This window comes from Carcharodon carcharias, chromosome 2, assembly GCF_017639515.1.
Source record: "Carcharodon carcharias isolate sCarCar2 chromosome 2, sCarCar2.pri, whole genome shotgun sequence".
In the NCBI taxonomy this organism is placed as follows: Eukaryota; Metazoa; Chordata; class Chondrichthyes; order Lamniformes; family Lamnidae; genus Carcharodon; species Carcharodon carcharias.
Window position 1 is genome coordinate 195,264,006 of NC_054468.1, and position 20,081 is coordinate 195,284,086.

General features: G+C 41.6%; 1 protein-coding gene across 2 annotated transcripts in view; it reads left to right on the forward strand.

Moving 5' to 3' along the window:
- Window positions 1–20,081, forward strand: part of ubr2 (ubiquitin protein ligase E3 component n-recognin 2) — a 141,609-nt gene that overhangs the window by 102,421 nt on the left and 19,107 nt on the right. For both annotated transcript variants that reach the window (XM_041215180.1, XM_041215188.1), the window contains exons 28-34: window positions 808–888; window positions 7,537–7,718; window positions 11,626–11,825; window positions 12,279–12,372; window positions 13,511–13,672; window positions 17,545–17,654; window positions 19,603–19,672. In XM_041215180.1, the coding sequence (XP_041071114.1) occupies window positions 808–888; window positions 7,537–7,718; window positions 11,626–11,825; window positions 12,279–12,372; window positions 13,511–13,672; window positions 17,545–17,654; window positions 19,603–19,672 (899 nt within the window). The remainder of the gene's footprint in view (window positions 1–807; window positions 889–7,536; window positions 7,719–11,625; window positions 11,826–12,278; window positions 12,373–13,510; window positions 13,673–17,544; window positions 17,655–19,602; window positions 19,673–20,081) is intronic.

Below are 20,081 nucleotides of genomic sequence, written 5' to 3' on the forward strand. Positions count from 1 at the left end.
TTTGTACAAAGATGCAATGTGTATTCTGAGTGATGTAACGAATTGCAACAATATTTTAATTTTTGGTGCACTCTGGAATTGATGCATGGGCCAACAGTAAAAATTGGTACTAAATTAGAATGTTTTACACACACCATAAATCAAAGTAAGAGAATAGCAATTGGGATTTTCTGCTGCAGCAGTGGCCAAACGTATTGTAAGGCACGGAGCTTTGTTGTATCTGGAGTCACTTGGTGCTAACTAAAGTAGGAGGAAAATGTATTACTTTCATTAGACACCTTTAGTTCAAAAAGTCCAAAAATTCTCAATGCAGAGCCAAAACTAAGAAAGAATTATACACGCCCAAGTTTCCTTTAATACCGTACTTTTTTCTTCAGCTGCTTATTTTGGTATCTGCCCCCCCTCACCTAAATACACTTTATGTACCAATTTCACTGGCCAACTCATGACATTGGTATGAAAAGATGAGATTTAATTCTGAAAGGGTATTTTGAAAAACTAATTTCAATTAATTTTTAACCAAATTAAGTGACCCGTGTAACTGAAAGGCCTCTGAATATGACCACCAATGTTCTTTATCTGTGATTGCATAATTTTATGAAACCTGGAAGACAAGAATTTATGAAAATGTGTATTCTGAGTGATGTAACGAATTGCAACAATATTTTAATTTTTGGTGCACTCTGGAATTGATCCATAGACCAACAGTAAAAATTGTTATTAAATTTATGAAATGAAATGTAACACTGATAAAATCGATTGTTCATTTATATTCAACTCTTAAAAGACTGATTTTTTGTTTTCAAGCTTTTTGGAGTTGTTAAAAAGCTGAGAGAACGGAGTAATTCGGCCCCTACTGTAGAAACAGAAGGCCATGGCGTGGAGGAGGTAAGATAATAGAATGAATGCAAGATCATTTAAAACATTTTCTGTTCCTGAAAGAGAAAGCATGGTTTCATATAGCTTTATATTTAAATTTTAAGATGGCTAATAGATGTTTTTCAAAACGTGTGCCGAAGTACAAAAATATTGTAGTACTTCAAAACGATTTCATAAAAATATTTGCGATTTTAGGTGGTCTAAGACACACTATCTGTAATGTATTTTATGAAGAATGGGTGGAATTTTCTGAGCCAATTGGCGGGCATGATAGGTGGCATGCGTGGAAAATATGGCGGGACCCACTTCATGACAGCGTGAAGCTAGGTCGCGATCTTCTGCTCAGCCTGCCGACAGTGGCCTGCATTACCTGCCATCGGTTGGCAGGGAGCTAATTGTAATACATTAGCATATATTTAAAAGGACATCCCACCAGGCTCTTGGAACCCCACTGTATTGTCCGTCCACGTTGGTGGGAAGGCATGCTGATGTGTTTCACAACACACAGGCGATGTGCACTTGGCGGCCTTCACTTTGGGGGAACTAAGCTGAGTAAGCAGCAGCATTCTCCACAGCTCGCCCGTTGTTTACAGGCCTCCGGGGCGGTGGGGGGGGAGAAACTGATGCCTGACCCCACAGGCAACTGCTGAGGGGTGGGGAGTGTCTGGGGGCAAGTTCTGGCCAGCCTTGGAAGTGACTGCTGAGGGGAGAGGTTCTCTTGCTGTAAGTGCTGGCCAGCCTTGGAGGCGGCTGCTGAGGGGCGGGGAGGGGGGTTGTCAGGTGCTGCCCTGTTGCTACATCCTACGCACAGGCAATCAAGGTGGGGGGCAGGGTAAGTGAGGGGAGTAGCCATGCCTTAGGGACACCTGTATAAACTGACCATGCCTCTACAACTAAGACAGATCAGGCACAGCCACAGTGATATGATTGCGGTCAGACTCCTAGCCCGCCTGCCTGCCCATGCGAGCAACACAGAAGCACCAAAGAGCTGCCAAGCACTCCAAAACTTAACCACCCTGCCACCCCCCACACCCCCAGCACAGACTTAGAGTCCACCATCACTTTATTAGACTGCAGAGCAATTAGACTGCAGATGTTGTACAATCTCCTCGCTAACACTGGCCATGTAGCAGTCACTGCTGGAGGCGCTCACAGCCCTTTGCAGTCTCAACATCCTGGTTTGGACCAGTGTCCCCTATGTTGCAGGTTGACAGGGCAGCCATGCAGTGCACTCGGCTCTGGCCATCGGGGATGACCAGCACTCTCCAGGAAGCATTAAGGGGCGGTCACATAGGGCCAGGAAAGGTGCTAAGCACAGCCATGATAATCACGTCTCTCTCTCTCTCATGCTCCACGTTAGGATCATGGATGCTTGTAACCTAGCTATATGTTGATGGCCTACAGAGACCGAAAGATTGAGGAGAGAGCGACTGGCTATGTAAAGGCAGGAGCAGCAACCTCATGATGAAGGGGCAGCAGGGGCACCTGCACACGCTGCCCAGGAGTGACAGTGAGCCGAGGCTGGTCAGTGCAAAGTGACACTCAGGGTCTGTTGATGCCGCCTGCCATTCCTACAGATGACTGAGAACCAGTGTCGCCAACGACTGTGCATGTCTGGAGACCTGGTGGCTCACATCTGCCACTTACTGCAGGACTTGGCGCCAAGGGAACATGGAGGGCATTCACTGCCAGTGGCTGTGAAAGTGAGCACGGTGCTCAATTTCTATGCCAGTGGTTCCTTTCAGGGCTCCACAGGTGACCCCTGTGTGATTACACAATCTGCCACCCACAAATGCATCCATGAGGTCATGGAAGCCATCTTCTCCATGGCACGCAAGCTTGTTCATTTCACCCGGGGCCAGGATGCAAAGGCCATTGGATTTGCCCTGATCTCGGAATTCCCACAGGTGCAGGCTGCAATTGATTGCACTTAAATCTCCATCGCTACACTCAGTGGACTGCATCGACCGCAAGGGCTTCCACTCACTGAATGTGCAGCTGGTATGCGACCACCAGAAATGCATCCTGCAGATATGCACCCGGTTTCCAGGGAATATCTACGATGCCTATATCCTGAGTCGCTTGCAGTTCCCTATAGTCTTCCAGGGTCCACAGAAGCTGCAGGGTTGGCTCCTTGAATAAGGGCAGCCCACAGAGGCCGTGGCTGATGATACCCCAAGCGGCGGCCTCAGACTGCAGCAGAGCTGCGCTTTCATGAGGCTCATGCAGTAGCTTCCAACTTGGTGGAGCAGACCATCGGGATGCTGAAGATGAGGTTCCAGTGCCTGAGCCAGTCTGGTGGAGCCCTGCAATACAGTCCACAGAGGGTGTATTGCATCATCTTCGTCTACTGCACCCTTTGCAACCTGGCGCTGCAACGGGGTGAGGAGCTGGCTGAGGAGGAGTTGGAGGAGCTGCACGTAGTCCCCAATGAGGAGGACGCCGATGGGGATGAGGGTGAGGGGCTCCTCGGTGGTGATGATGATGGGGATAGGCTCTTGTACTGACTAGAAGTGGCAGGTGCACTCGGGAGGCCCTCATATCTGCCAGATTTGTGGAGGATGATGATGACATGCAGTGAGGTGTCCCCGTAGATCCTCACATCGCAGTTGTGAATGTTTGACTCCAGTCTGGCTTATGGCAGCATCAATACCCTCTGAGAATGCTTCTGTCATGGAGATGTAGTGGGAGGCCCTAATAGTCACTCAATCACAGGAGGATGACGACACATGCAGTGAGTACACTCCATAGATCTTCACATAGCCTCTGAGAATGTCTGACTCCTGTCTGCCTGAGGGCATCTCGCTTGCGCTCCATGATCATGGCCATCTCCGAGACGCAGCCATGTAACTTTAGATGCATCTGATGCTGTGTCCGCCTTCAGCATCTCAGTCCCTGAGGAGCTGGTGCATAGCATCACTGGTCGCAGATGTTGGTATGATGGGGGCCAGCCCCACCTTAAAAGTGCTGAGAGCGCACAGAAAGTATGAGAGAACTCTGTGGCACCTGCCCACCACATTCTGGCAGCAATGACCAGCACTGCTGAGGTGCAGGCATCAGTAATGTTTCCAGGGAGTGTGAGGCTGGACCATCACTGTGGTTTGAAGCTGCACAGGGAAGAAGCCCTGGACTGAGACACCACCCTTTTACTTATGCAGAAAGGTTTCACATCTGAGTGACAAGAACACTGCTGATCAGAACAAGGAACCATAGGCAGGGAGACATGCTTAGTAGTTTATTGACAACAGTGAACAGTACGTACAAGTGATCAACACCCATGGCCAGGCCGTGCAACTACTTTTACCTAACTTTGCTAACTCTGTTGCTACGTCTTGGTGCTCCCTGGACAAATACAACAGAGGTGGAGGCAGCCTGCTGACTGTGATGTCCTGTCTGTGATGACTTTGGTGGGTGTCCTCTAGAGGCTTGGAGGGCCCCGCCCTGCTTTCAGGGTCCTGCTATGTGGCAGTGGCACTCTCCGTGGCCTGTGGAGCTGAGCTGTGGAGGTCACAGGAAGAGGGCAGTCAGATGGGTTAGTCACTCCGAGTCACCTAGGTAGATGGCCCCAGAGCGTGCACCTGCTGATCGTCTTCCTTATGGGTGCCTGAGGACCCCTAGCTCACTCCATGAGCGGAAGGGGTAGCTGGAGTGAGATCGAGCTGCCCAGCACCCCTCTCGCGCACACACTGTTGGAGGCCAACTATGGATTCAGCAATGGAGTTCAGCACGCACAGCAGTGCAGCAGTGACGTCCAGGACCAAGGTCTCCATGGTGGCTGCCATCCTGCCAAAGTTGACCTCGGTGCATTGCAATGCTAGTGCTATCACCTCAGCCTGAAGACAGCTGAACTCCTCCATTGTGCCTTGCCATCTGAGGAGTACAGCGGACGTCCCTTCCTGATGTTCCCTAGCATGCCTTTGCAGCTCCAGCAATTGTAACATGACCGAGCCCAGAAGCTTGTCATCTGACTCAGACTTGGCAATGTCCTGGCCTCCAGCAATCCTCCCAAGTGCCAGGGACCTGGGAATTCCCTGTCTCTACCTGCTGTGGATCAGAAAGTATGATGTGCTCACCAGATTGTGATTCTGAGGCTACTCTAAAGCTTAGGTCCCACCAAGGTGTGTGTCTCTGCACTGGTAGAGGGTATGGGTGAACACTGTGATTGGACTTCAGGGAGGGTGCCTTCAGATTCCTCTTCAGAGGTTTCGTCAGGGCTTGGTTGGAGGCCCTGGGTCATGGACTGTCTCGGCTGTTTGGCAGATATGCCTGTGAAAGCATGGGGAGGTAATTAGTGCATGGCAATGGCCTGTGAAAGAGGACACATCACTTATAGCATGGTTGTCTGATGGATGTTGCACTGCTGGATCCTCACTTGGTAGAGCAGTGCCAATCTCACCATCAGCACCATCACCCTCAGCATCAGTCCTGGTCATCGCTGGCCAGCTGGGTGGCTCTGTTTTCAAATTCTGTCAGAACTTTGATTCCCTCCACCTGTCTGCGACCTTTCTCTCCTGTCCTGAGCCAGTTTGTCCTACGTGGATAGAGATGGGGAGAGTGTATCAGGATTCCTGGCGGGCCAGATGATAAGTATGCCTGGCCTGTGTGGGTGGTAAGTGGTCCCATGGACAGGATGAGGACAATGATGGTGTGTGTGAAAGAGTGAATGGTGATGTCGCTTGCAATGGCAGCGAGTGAGGGCCCTGTGGATGTGTGATGGGTTTGAGAGTGAGAGTTGGGAGTAATGAGAAGATGGAGATCATTCATCCTTATGCCGCACTGGGTGGCTGTCTTCCTTTGCAGGGTATTCATGATGACCATCGCTACCACCCCCTCCCTAGCTGGGTTGGTGACATTGTACCTCATCCTGCGACCTGAGCGGGGTGTAGAGCACATCTCGGCGGGCCTCCACGGTATCCAGCCGTTGCTCGAGGGACCCAATGTTGAAGCAGGGAGCTGCAGTCTTTTTCCCTTTGCTGGCCATGTCTCCCAGGCAGTGGTGATGAGCTGGTGGTGATGAGTGAACAAAGAAAAGTACAGTACAGGAACAGGCCCTTCGGCTCTCCAAGCCTGCGCCGAACACATTGCCAATCAATTAAAACATTTACTTCCGGAGTCCATATCCCTCTATTCCCATCCTATTCATGTATTTGTCAAGCTGCCTCTTAAACACCACTATCGTGCCTGCTTCCACCACCACCTCTGGCAGCGAATTCCAGACACTCACTACCCTCTGCGTAAAAAAACTTGTCCCGCACATCTCTATAGTTTTCTCCTCTCACCTTAAATCTATGTCGCCTAGTAATTAACCCTTCCACCCTGGGAAAAAGCTTCTATCTACTTTGTCCATGCCACTCATAATTTTGTAAACTCCTATCAAGTCACCCCTCAATCTCCGTCGCTCTAGTGAGAACAATCCAAGTTTCTCCAACCTCTCCTCATAGCTAATAACCTCCAGACCAGGCAGCATCCTGGTAAACGCCCTCTGCACCCTCTCCAATGCCTCTGTATCCTTCTGGTAATGTGGCAACCAGAATTGCATGCAATATTCTAAGTGTGACCTAACCAGGGTTCTATACAGAGCTGCAGGATGACTTCCCAGCTTTTATACTCAACACCCCTGCCAATGAAGGCAAGCATGCCATATGCTGACGGCTGCCTTCTAAAGGTGGCAGCCAGCGTGATTTAACAATGGGGTGGTGGCAAGTGGGTGAATGAGAGCCCGCCCGCCTCGGAAACGACATGTTTCGCGGGAGTGAATATATAATGAGGTGGGCTCGGGAAGACACGCCATGAAAACCCGCCATTTTCATTGGCTGGTGGACTCCGTTTTCCCTGCCTGCTACTGCACTTCGTGCAATTCTGGGAAAATTCTGCCCAATGCAATGTACTGTAAATTTAACCTACAAGTTATGTCTTTCCCTCAAATATTAAATTAAAGTTTTTAATTTTTGTTTTAAATGATTTTTTTTCTCTCCTCTGCTTTTCTACTCTGCCGAAGGCGTTGGCTCCTTCTTGTGAGGGGTTTCTACCATTGACAACCATTACTGTTCCACTTAAATATCCGTTTATTTGCATGTGTGCTTTGATTGTGCGTGGCATTATTGCGGCACACCTCATAGCTACATAATTGCCAACAGAACAGTATTCATTGGATAGCAGTCAGGAGCAGGACCCCTGACGGTTTTTCCTCAGTAACCCGAGACTGTGTAACCAATGGTAACATCCTACTACTGACATCAGTTAACTGAGCAAAAACCATAAGTGAGTTTGAGATCTTCCAGGTATTCTTGCTTAATCTATTCCTCAATAAGTTAGCTGAACCCATTGAAGGTAGAGTGATTTAAAGTATTAATTGATAAAATTGCTTGATTGTAAGTTTATTTGAATTTGTAATATTGTATAATTGCTTTTAAATTGGTTAAATTGCAATTTGTGCACTTAATGCAAACAGTGAAAGCATACTGAATTAATTGGCTTAAAAATAACGAGCTGCTTTACTATCTAACCGAGCCATTTAAAAAATATTCGAAGTATGTTTAACATGCTTGCTGTGAGCCTTTATTTTCTTCCCCCCACCCATTTTCCTTGGAGACTTAAATAATTAAATTATAGAACATGTTTTGTATTAAGTCGTAATGTTAACTATCCCTTTTGTAGTGCCTACGAGATAAAGATAAAGCAGATCGGAAACGGAAAGCTGAAATTGCCCGGCTGCGAAGAGAGAAGATATTGGCCCAGATGTCTGAAATGCAGAGGCATTTTATAGATGAAAATAGGGAGTTATTTCAGCAGACATTAGAAGAACTAGAAGCATCATCTTCCACAGCACCTGACAACAGGTAAGACGAAAAGATCCTCAGTATGTATAGCTGCTATACATCAGGCATCTTAGTAAATTTGAAAGGAAAACTGTATTTTTGCCTATATTCTGTCACATTGCATTTTATGACATATCGTTATCACCCTAATTGAGAGCTCCAAATCTCAACTGTTACATTCGGCAAATTGAGATAAGAAAAGAGGTAAGGAAAATAAGAAAAAAAACCGATCTTTGGAGAGAGAAACAGAGTCCTCGGTTCTGAAGAATTCATATTGGATTTGAAGTGTTAACTCTTTCTCTTTCTACAGATGCTGTCAGGCCTGCTGAGTTTTTCCAGCATTTTCTATTTTTATTTCAAAATTTTAGCACCTGCTGTATTTTGCTTTTAAGGAAAATAAAATGCTGTTACTTTGGGAACTCTTGTGCATCTCCACCTGGCATTTTCGGAGTACTATTGACAGAGATCTGTGAGTCAACTGCCTGCTATCCTTTACCAGAGAGCAGTGTAGTTTGAAACCAAGAATTGTTGGAATATGAGTGATTGAATGTCATTCTGAAAGATAGCTTTTCTTAATTTGTCCAACTTTCACTTGCAGCTGTAGCATGTTATTATACTGAAGCAAATAATACACATTGAATTGTCTGTTTAAGCCTGTGCCATACATGAGCCAAGTTAATTTTCCTCGGTGGAAAAATTATTCATCCAGTATAACATTGTTCCTTTTCTTCTGATGTCAGTGTACTCAGACTTTCCTGTCTACCAATTCACAATGACATTTCTGCAGCTCAACATTCACCTTTGCCCTTGTTCCATGAAACCATTCCACACTCAGCCTGGTTGGGCTCCCAGTGTCATCCTCATTTTACTCCCTGACGTCCAAGAGATGGAGATTTAGAGGTTTATGGAGGAATGCTGATTTATGAATTCATCACCAGAGCTGATGTAAAGCACTGTTGGATGCTACTCTTCTCTCTCCAAACTGTTCACTGTTCCATAATTATACTGAAAATCAAAGGGAACCCTGAGCTTTGTTACTCCATGACAACTATCTTCTTAAACCCCTCTCCCCTGCCGCCTCCACTCGAGACCATCAGCAAATGTGAGGAGCTCATGGACTTCTTTGTTACTAACATTGAGCCATCCATTCAGCTGCCTCTGTTGTTTCCCTTAGCCAAGCATCCCTTAGATTTCTCCTGCCCTAGCTCACTTTTCTCTAGACTATCTGCTGTTTCACAACATCATGTCTCTTAAAAAAATCGTACCCATGCGATTCACCTCCTGCCCCCTTGACCCGATTCCTGTTAAGCTGCTGGACACCTAACTTCCCCTCCTGGCCCCCATATTACCTGATATTGTTAGTGGTTCACCAGCTCTGATACTGTCAACCTCTTCAAATCTGTCATCGTCACAGCCCTTCCAAAAAAATTATCCACCCTAGCCCCTCTGCCTTTGCAAATTGCCTAGCTGCAATCTCCCTTTCTCTCCAAACTCCTTGACCGTCTTGTCATGTCCCAGATCTGTGCCCATCTTTCTTGATATGGCCCCATTCTCTTCCAACGTCTCTCCTCCGTTGTCCAGCAGGGACTGCTGTTTCTTGCCTGGTTCTAACTTGATATCTGGCTAAAAGTACGTTAAATGTCCAAATAGTATTTCAAATACTATGTTTTATGCTGGGATTACTGACGTACCATCTGTAGACTATAATTCGTCATAATTGAATAGGATTGGTTGGATTTGTAGTTATTGTATATTAGGAACAAATTAAATTTATCTTTTTGGATACCCCTTTCTCGCTTATGACGTTTTGTGTACCCTAAAATCAACTTGCAACAAAATCACTCAGTGGACACTTGCATTTTTGATATACCCATCATTTTGATGAGAGATGATGTTGAAAGCCAAGGATGTGCATAGAAGAAAATGGTGGTTCTACAGTCTACAGCTTATGGAAAAGAAAAGTAAAACGCGATCACAGAAGAATTTGCTATCATTTCTCACTCAGAAATAATTAGCATATCCAAACCTAAGTGTTGGAACAGAGACCTACAATTGAAATGGTGTCCAGCATTCTACCCACCTGAGTTGGATAGGTCATACTGAATTCCTAATGGCTAATATCATTGGCTGCCTCCTAGCAACAAAGGTAGTTGATGTCCCAATAATGGGGCATTCAAGACTTCAAGGCACAAAGAAATAAATGGGTATCTGAAATAAAAACATCGAAGTACTAGACAGAATGCGAGTCGTAGGACATTTACTGCTGGCATATGCTGTCCGATGATTTCGTGCTTTTCTGGAGAGGTATATGCAAGTGGAAAGGTATCATAGAATTATTTGCTTTGTATTTAAATAGCAGTGAAAAGCTTGTCCCATCATCATTGGGTAATTCAAACCAGTGTTTCAACTTGTGTAACAGTTTCCTATGCGTTATGATATGATCAAGAACTCCTCTTCAGTTCTGATGAAGAGTCATACGTACTCAAACGTTAACTCTGTCTTCTTCTCCACAGATGCTGTCAGACCTGCTGAGTTTTTCCAGCTATTTTTGTTTTTGTTTCAGATTTCCAGCATCCACAGTATTTTGCTTTTAACTTCACTGTGGCCTGATTGAAGTATGTGGGAATAATTAATACAGAAGAGCATTCAATAGACAACCCATCTTCATGAAATGTTTGGCCTAGGTAGCAAAAATCTACCTTTTTTACCACCCAGTCCTACATCAAAACTTTAGTCGTATGATATGGACATGTTCAATAATTTTCATTTTAAGTATCTCATCGGTTTCCATAAGTGCTATGTGATAACTTTCAGTGCAATGCCTGAGTTGCAGTTGGACTTCAGGGCACTAGTGATATGTTTGATGCTTAATCTTGTTATTCCACAGACCATCAGCAGCTGCTGGTCCGATATGACCATCAGCCAATATAACAATGGGTTGAACATCAGGCAAAGGAGATCAGCTGTTGATGTAACCTTGAACACCTCTCATAGTGCATAAGTGAGTCGCTTAGTGGATCTGCTGAAGTGAATTTTGTGGTATATTTAACGCCTGATGGATGACCAGTTGATCAGTGAGGTGTGACTCTGAGACTGGCAAGTCAAGTCAGCATATGTGATGGCATAGGAGAACAATGAAAACAATTTCCCAGTGATCAAGCTGGTAATAACTAAAGTAGCACAGGACAACTGAGAGACCTTGCCACGTAGCAGGATGAAGTCTAATGGCAGTGTATTTCATGAATTACAACCACTGTTAACCAGAAGGCTTGTGTTGACTAACAAGTCATGGAAAAAAATAAATGGAAAATGTGCATCAAATTTTTTCTCATTTCTTGACTGTTTGGCCCTTGGGTATTTTGATGTTTGTGTTTGTCAAGTGTCAGTCACAGGTTATCTGCATATCAGGTGCTTTTAGGTGTAATCCAGCAATGATGACTGGGTCACTGGAGCAACTCTCTTTCGAGTTGGATGATTTGAGCAGGGGCTGCTCTGTTATCTCTGAGTTAAGTCCTCAAGTGATCTTGGAGGCCTCAATTGCAGCTTTGCCAGGATGTGAATTTTAAGAAGCCTGATTCCAGACAGAAGATGGCTTCCTTGACCACCTAAAGGTATTAAAGTCGAGACCAATCTCAAGCACTTTGCCTGATGATATATTCAATGTGCTAGAACAAGACAAAAAAAATTGTTCTTAAGTTTTAAATGGATGTATCTAATTTTCAAGTTATCTCAAAAAATGTACTTTTATATCACACCTTTCACAACCTCAATGGCCCAAAGCACCTCCTAGGCAATTGAGTATTCTTTGAAGTGTAATCACTGTTGTAATATAGTACAATTGCTTTACCTAGATGATTACTCCTCATCAATATGAATATGCTACATAATATGCTAATGTGTTGCTAATTTTGTCTTCCTTTATCTCCAGGCCTGTAATTCCTGATGCAGCATTGATTGCTTTAGGTCCCAAACAAACAAGAGTTTTTGAGAAGAAGCAAGTTGTTATGTGCATTTTGTGCCAGGAGGAACAGGAGATTAGAATGAACAACAAAGCAATGGTCTTGGCATCATTTGTTCAAAGGTCAACAGTTTTGTCCAAAAACAGAACACGAACCATTCAGGATCCAGGTGACTTTTCATGTTGGTGTTTATGATATTGGTCATTTTCATTGTAGGAAATAAATGCTAAGTAAATTAATTAAATTGCCGTATGCAATTGCTGTGAAGTTGGACTTCAGTAATTTTCTTTTATATTTTTCCTCACTTGATAAGGCTGGAAGAATTGACAGATTTTAGTTTTGTTGGCCCATGAAAAAAAAAATATATATACACCAAACCACTATTCATGCTGATCTGCAAATACATATTTTAGTACTATAGCATAATATGGTAAGTGGCATATTATTGCCTGTTGCCTAAAGGGAATACAAACATGTATTCTCCTGTTATACAAACAGGTGAAATTGAGCAACAATGTTTAGAAATCATTTGTACTGGAAAATATTCTTTCTAAACTTTGAATTGAATAAATGTTTAAATAGTTTTTTTTTTACTCAGTATGGCTTCTCTTCTCCTCATCAGAAAACTATGACCCATTGTTCATGCAACCAGATTTGGCCTGTGGCACTCATATAGGTAGCTGTGGACATATCATGCACGCCCACTGTTGGCAGAGGTTAGTAATAACAAATATAGATCCCTTTACCAGTGTATAAGCTGCTGATATTGTCTGTTCTAATTACCTTTCTGTAAAGATTTGGAAACAAATGACAAGATATGAGCAGTCAGCTGCCACACTCAATTCTTTAATTGGCAATTACTTATTGTGCTTTTTTATAAGGATTATTCTTGGGAAGCTAGGTAAACTAATCGATTGCAACTATAAAATTATTGTCGGAACAAACCGCACATAACCAGCTGTTGCCGTATAATCGCGCAACAATGGACAATAAGATTTAGCATGCTTTGCCCTCTTACTTTGACTTACTCGGAGTTTCTTGAGCAATTATAAACCATATTATTATGGTCATAGAATGGTTACAGCACAAAAGGAGGCCATTTGGTCTATCAAGAGCAATCCATCTAGTGCCACTCAACACAAGAATTTGGAGCAGAAGTAGGCCATTCGGCCCCTGAATCCTGCTCTGCCAATCAATAAGATCATGGCTGATCTGATTGTGGCCTCAACTCCACTTTCCTATCTACCTCCATAACTCTTGATTCCCTTGTCGGTCAAAAATTTATCTAACTCAGCCCTGAATATATTTAATGACCCAGCCTTTGCTGCTCTCTGGAGAAGAGAATTCTACAGACCAACAAACCCTGAGAGAAAAAAATTCTCTTCATCTCAGTATTAGATTGGAGTCCCCTAATTTTTAAACTGTGTCCCTTAGTTCCAGACCCACCAGTCAGGGGCACAGAGTTCAACTATGTTGTTCCTAATCAATAATGATGTTTAAATATGCAGAGCCTAATGCAGAATGTATGGACACATTTAGTAGCATCCTGTTGCAGTGGCATGTTTCTGCCCTTGCATGTACCATGTAGGCTTTCAACTGCAAAAGTATGGACAGTTTGCTATTTTTCAACAGTTCTATCAGACATTATCCTGACATTCTCTCGAAATTATGGACCTGTGGAACTGTACTGAAAATTTATTTTTCATACAAGCTGTTCTCAAAATGTTCATGTTCAGAGTTCAAATTCAAGAGATCACCTAATTTCTCTCAAATTATATGCAGTGTGTGAGACATGAACTGTTTGTATTTGTATGAAGAATTGTCAGATTACACATTGTTCTTCTTATCTGCCAGTTACTTTGATGCAGTTCAAGCAAAAGAGCAGCGGAGGCAGCAAAGATTAAGGGTGCACACAAGCTATGATGTGGAGAATGGAGAATTTCTTTGTCCGCTATGTGAATGTTTGAGCAACACTGTTATTCCTTTACTTCCTTCACCTAGGAGTCCACTGAACAGGTTAGATTATTGAATTATCAATAGCCTCCTCCAATCGTATATTCCTGATACAGCTAGTGTTAGCACTTGATCAAACTTTCTTAATTTACTATCTTCACTATTCAAACTACAATTAATTTGCCTGCTTCTGCTCCACCTGTTATCTCCCACATTTCTCCTATACAAAAGCCACAGCACTACACTAGGATCATCCTGAAATGCAAAAATTACTCGCGAGTCCTTTTCTATAATATCAACTATTTCCTTAAACTTCACTGCTCAACCCTGCCCCTGTTGCCTCTCACCTCTCACTGTCCTTTGTTTCTTTGTCGCCAATATACTGATTTCCCAATCAAATTTCATTGCTTTTCCTTGTTCCTCTTGTTCACCAAAGCTTCTCACACACTGAACTCCAACTCTTTTTCTCTAGTTTCTCTACCGTCAGTCCTTCATGCTCCTCTCAGACATGGAACTACCCCCTCCACCAGTGAACCCAATCCCATCAGCCTCCTGACCACTCACTTCCTCTCCTGGCCCCTAGATGGCAGGAAGTGTATGGTTTCACCAGGCACTATCCTCCTGTGTTTCAAATTTGCCATGGTCCCTCGCCTTCTAAGCCATTACCTAATTTTGTATGCTTGGTTTTCCAGCCAGCGCACCATCTCCAATACCTCTTTACTTTCCAGAGCACTCAGATGTGTTGCCTTCCAAATCTGTGGCCATCTGTCCTGCAATTTAATTTAAATCCCTCCAATTACCAGCCTGCTGCTCCCACAACATCAAAACAGCTATAACCTATGTCACAAATGTCATTCTCCATGTGCAGGGACTGAATGCTCAATTGGAGAAACTTTTATTTCATTGATGACTTAACTAAAATTTCCTGTCTAGGGTTAAGGTGGCCGAGGGAAGTAGAGATGTGGAGCTGAGTCTCAAAAATATACATTTAGAAAATATCAAGGATGGATTGTTGAGGATACCCAAGGTGATCCTGCTGAGCAAGTGGAAAAATCACTGTTGAAATATTGCTGGCTATGTTGAGACAAATTGGAATGGAACCATAGAGCAGGACATTTGCATTGTCAGCTGTGTTGAAGGGTGCTAAGCAAGGAAAGGTAATACACTGTGGTTGCAGTGATGAAGGAAATAGTTGGAGACTACAAATAGCTGCCGCTGTACTAAAGGGATTTGTACAAGAGCTTACAGGAGAGTTGTGAACAGGACAGGTGAGTGGTGCCAAGTTGAATGATCTTGGAGAGTAAGCAAGGTTAGAGAAGGGAAATAGTTGGATAGGTTGGATGAGACAAGGGAACATAAAGGTGGCCAGCATAACACAAGCTGCTGGAATAACTCTTTTCTGTACTGGAGGCATCTATACATCATTCAGATAGTGAGGAAACTCAGATTTGGGATGATAGCCATTAAAAGTTACGATGTGAAGACTGAGTATGAGAAAGCACAATCATGCATCCAGGGCTTTTGGAATACCCTGAAACTGATCATTAAATATTGCACTTGGGGCACCCATCACTCTTTCCCCCTAGTTAGCCCGTTGTTCAACTAGACTTGTTTATAGAGATTTAGAATGCAATAAAGTGTAATGGAGAAAAAAACCGCACCCTAAATGTGTTGAATTTATTTTATTACACTAGAAGACAAAAAAGGTGCGGATGATCTCAAGGTGAATCTTCCAGCAGCGCGTTCCCATGTGCAAAAAGGAGCTCCACGGTATTTTCAGAATATTGGCACATAGTGATCATGCATTTATTGTAATGTTTCACAATGAGCATAATTTTCTTTCTTCCAACTTCTTAAAAAAAACATATTTTTGTTGGACTTCCTTCAGTATACTTAGCGTCTGTAACATTGCTGGATCAAAACCTTTCTTCTCTCTGGAAATCTGATTAGTTGCCTTTTACACTCATTTATAGTTGAACTCTTCATAATAATTATTAGTTTGGACCAACTTTGTTGTTTTCCCTTTATAATACTGAAATTTTAATAGTCCCCAAAATGATCTTTTCTGAAGAAGGTAATCCCAATTTCCTGCATCTTTTCTGATTCTTTGAATACCTTAGTTTCTCACCCACTTAATTGCAGTAGTATGATTTGAAGACAAGCGTGTGTTATGTAAGATTACATAGGATATATGGTGCAGAAGCAGACTATTCAACCCAGCCAGCCCCTGCCAGCATTTATGTTCCACCTCAAGCCTCCTATCATCCCTTCTCATCTAAATGAATCATCAGAACTGTCTGTTCTATTCTCCCTCATATGTTTGTCCACCTTCTCCCAAATGCACCTGTACTATTCACTTCAACCACTCCATGTGTTAGTGAGTTCCACATTCTTGTCACTCTTTGGGTAAAGGTATAAACTGCTCCAAAAAAGATCAAACCAATGCTTCATACATGAATTTTTTTAAACTCTGTCTGCAAATGATATTCTGTAGTTTTTGTTTTATTTACCTGCAGCTGATCTGTGGCTGCTGGCTTGATACATCTATCCATCCTAATCCCTAGATTATATTACCACTACTTCACTCCTGTATTGTAGTGATTTGGTCACAAGCTAATTACTGTCATCCATGTTAAATTTGATCTTTTCTTCAATGGCCTTGCCACCTAAATAAGACACATTTCATCTGAATTTTGCTGCATTGTTCTTCATTTTTTTCCCTCCTATTTTGACATCATCCAGAAGTTTAAAGATTTTGCTTATTGTTCTCCAAGCGAGATGTCTATCAACTGTCTTTTTGTCATCTTCTAATGTAATAAAATAAATTTGATACATTTAGGGTGCAGATTTTCTTCAGTTTGTCGCACTATAAATCTCTATAAACAAGTCTAAAGAATCATAGAACCTACTAAAACCCATCTCTTTAATTATGTCGACCTTGAAGATGGTTGAAGATGCAAGTTCATGTTTGTAAAGGACAGGTAAGAGAGTTACATGTATGCACAAAGAAGGATGGTTGCATCTATAGCTTTTAGTTTATAATAAAATTGTGCATGAAGATTAATATTTTCACTTCTAATCACAGAAACTGACACAGGTTGAAAGGGGTAGGCAACTGCATATTTTTGTTCTGATCACTTGAGAATCAACTGTCATTGTTCCTAGAGCAGGCTTGGTTATATCCAATTGTAATTGATAAAAACATCATTAGCTAGTCAAAAACTACTTACTTATATCTCTGGGTAGAAATGTTAAACATTTTCCAATTTATTTCACTTGAGTCGTGCATCCTTGCCTTTTTTCCACAATCCTGTACAGTAGCTGTCCCTTTAGAGCAATATAATCCAAGTCCAACACTCCTTGCTGGTTCCTTCTCTCCCACACCTTCCAATTTCTATTTTCTCCATCACTTCCAATTCTTCTATCAGATTTTCTATATTTGGTTTATAATAAAAACACAGTTTGTCTTATTCAGGCACATAATGTATTATTAGCCATGGTTCAGAAACATTTTATGTTACATGGGATAACGCTCCTAGTATGTTATGAAAGTAGACTTGTGGTTTCCTACCTATGTGACTTTTGGGTGGTTCTTTGTAAGTATCTTAATAAATGTCAACAGTAGGCAGTTTAATCCTGAGTTTGTTTATAGAGAACTTCTGGAAGTAAAGCATAATATTGTGTACTCACCACTAATGAGAGAGATCCTCAGGATTTATATTTCTAAACTGAACACTTTGTTTTTTTAAGTGATTGTTGATCTAGAGATATTGATGAATGGATTTTTTTAAATGCACTGTTGTTGGATTTTATTTTTCAATCAGTTAAGGAAATAATACTGGAGCAGAACATTAGTAGTTTTTGTTCTAAGAGGAAACGGGCAAGGCTTAGGTAACATTTTCAGTAAACATGAATACCTGTGTTTTTCTTTTTAGTGACAATTCAAAAAACTATACAGGCTCTCCTACTTTATCCCATTGGCTGAAGTATACATTGCAGCAGTTAAATGTCCTGAAGAAAATCCAGGAAAAGCAAACTGTACCTGGTAAGTATGAGAAAAAAAATCAGTTTTATACATAACCATTGTTCGTTGTCTGTTGTTATGCAAATAATATGACAGTAGAAGTGAAAAATGCTTTGCTCTTGAATGCTGTATTACTATTATGATTAGGAAAATCTTCCATAGTGAAGCTGATTTATAACTGTCTGATACTGAATTGAGCAGGAAAAAGGTCACCCATCCATAACAGACATTCCTATAGACCTTTCAAGATGATATTGTTATTGGAGAAGTAGAGTATAAGTCAAGTTAATTTCAAGATGTCTCCTAATTGCTTCCTCATGCTCATCATAAGACAGCTTTCATAAACATGTTTACGCCTCTTACAAACCCTAACTTAATCGTGTGTGTGTAGTGAATGTGACCTAGCATACCTCAGGACTAACAATGTATCCTTGTAATGCTGGCTTATACTCAAGTCATATTGGATGCTTACTGTATACTCCTTAACTCTGATAGGGTGCCATTCAGGCTAAACTACATTTTTTTTATTGGAAAGAAAATGGGTTTAATTATCACCTATACATTAGAATGCTTTAATTTGAACAGTGTGTCTTAAAATCCTGTGCTCTTTGAAGCAATTTGAAGTAACGTGTGAAGACAGGGGAATCTTGTTAATAATCTGAAAAACTTCATTACTCACGTCACAACTACAGTCATTGAGCACTGTGTTGTGTGTTGTCAAGAACAGATTAACTAATGTAACATAAAAGCAAAATACTGCAGGTCCTGGAAATATATAACAAAAAATCTGGAAATACTCAACAGGTCAGGCAGCACCTGTGGAGAGAAAAGAAGGGCTAACATTTTAGGTCGAACTCACTACTCAGAACTCAGACTAACCATTGTAATACTATCTTTTATATATAAATTTTAAAATTCTAATCATTTTCAAAACTTCAGTTTTAGTATACACATTGATTTTTATTTATACTATCCAGTTCTGTTTTAAAAATCTTCCCCTACATATATTAACCTGTAATAAAAACAAAATTCTGGAAACACTCAATGAGTCAGGAAAATATTGAACTCTCATGATTAACTTGAGAGGCTCTAACTTCAGTGACTTCTGTAATGACGTTGCATAAGTTTTTATATGCTGGGGCTCTGCTAAAGTTAACTCTTTTTATAAAGGGAATATAAGTTTCAAGTTTGGCTTATAGTTTGAAATTTTATTTTGGCACCTTTCCTTGGTTTGAGTTTTCAGATTTTATTTCAAATGTGCTATATTGTATGAGCAAGTGGCTGGTTTATAAATTTACTAGACGAAATAGTTTCACAACACAAATTGAAATACTAATCTCTGATAACATTTTAGTTTCTTGGTTTGACCTTTTGTAGGTAGTTTTGTGCCATCTTGTATCCAATTAGAGTGTGGAATGGCTTGGCCAAAATTTGCCCATGGCTAGCACTGGTGGTCCACGATCAGACAACATTGAGGGAAGCCAGTTAACTTAAGCTTTCTGCCCCTTTGACATGAAAGATTTGGCCATCTTAACGGTAAACATTGGACTCCAATCCCCTGGATGATTGGCAAGTGTCTAAATGCTGAAGCAAATGTGCCCATCAGTGCAAGTGCTTAAGCCATGTTGTTTAACTTCAGAAATAAATGTGAAAACGTAATTTAAAACTATTCATTCATTCATGTGTGCTTGGCCCAAAGGTAGGTCCATGGCTCATTGTCTGCTGATGCTAATTTTAAGATACGCATTTTATAAAAGCAAAAGGGCTATTGTAAAAGCGATTTTCTTAATTCTTATCTTCAATTTTACTCCAAATTTCTGTTACGTTGAATGTTGTACCTATAGTGCTAGTGATTTTCTATACTGCATTCATTGGTAACTACTTTTATGTTTAAAATGAGGTTTTTTTTAAACATCTTAAAGATCAACCACATTAATCAAAGTTCATCCACATTCTGTTTTTTTTCCAGATAACCTCTCCAATGCTAATCTAGAAGGAATGGAAGTCCCTGAGGGATTTCAACCTGATGTAAAACCAAAGTGTGTATTTTGATCATTAAACAATTTGAAAAGCTTCAATGTTGCCTTAGCTTTCTTTGCCATTTGTTATGAAAATGATAAATTAAAAAAGCTCCAATTTTCATTTCAAACACAATATTCTGTTATGGAGAATGAAAATACAAATTAAAGTTTATACAAGTTTTTTTGTCTTTGGCAAACGTTGTTGGATTATGTGTATGGAGCACCAAGTTTGAGTTGCCCCTTAATTATCATCATATGGGAGGGTATTTCTTTTAGATCATTTGCATCTGATGTGAGCTCTAAGACCATGAGTGAGTTATTCAATAGAAAATTCCACCTATTAGCATCCTTTGCAGCCATAGATTCCTCTTGGTATCTCTAACATCATAACAGAGATGTTGGACAATTGATTTTTTTTATTCATTCA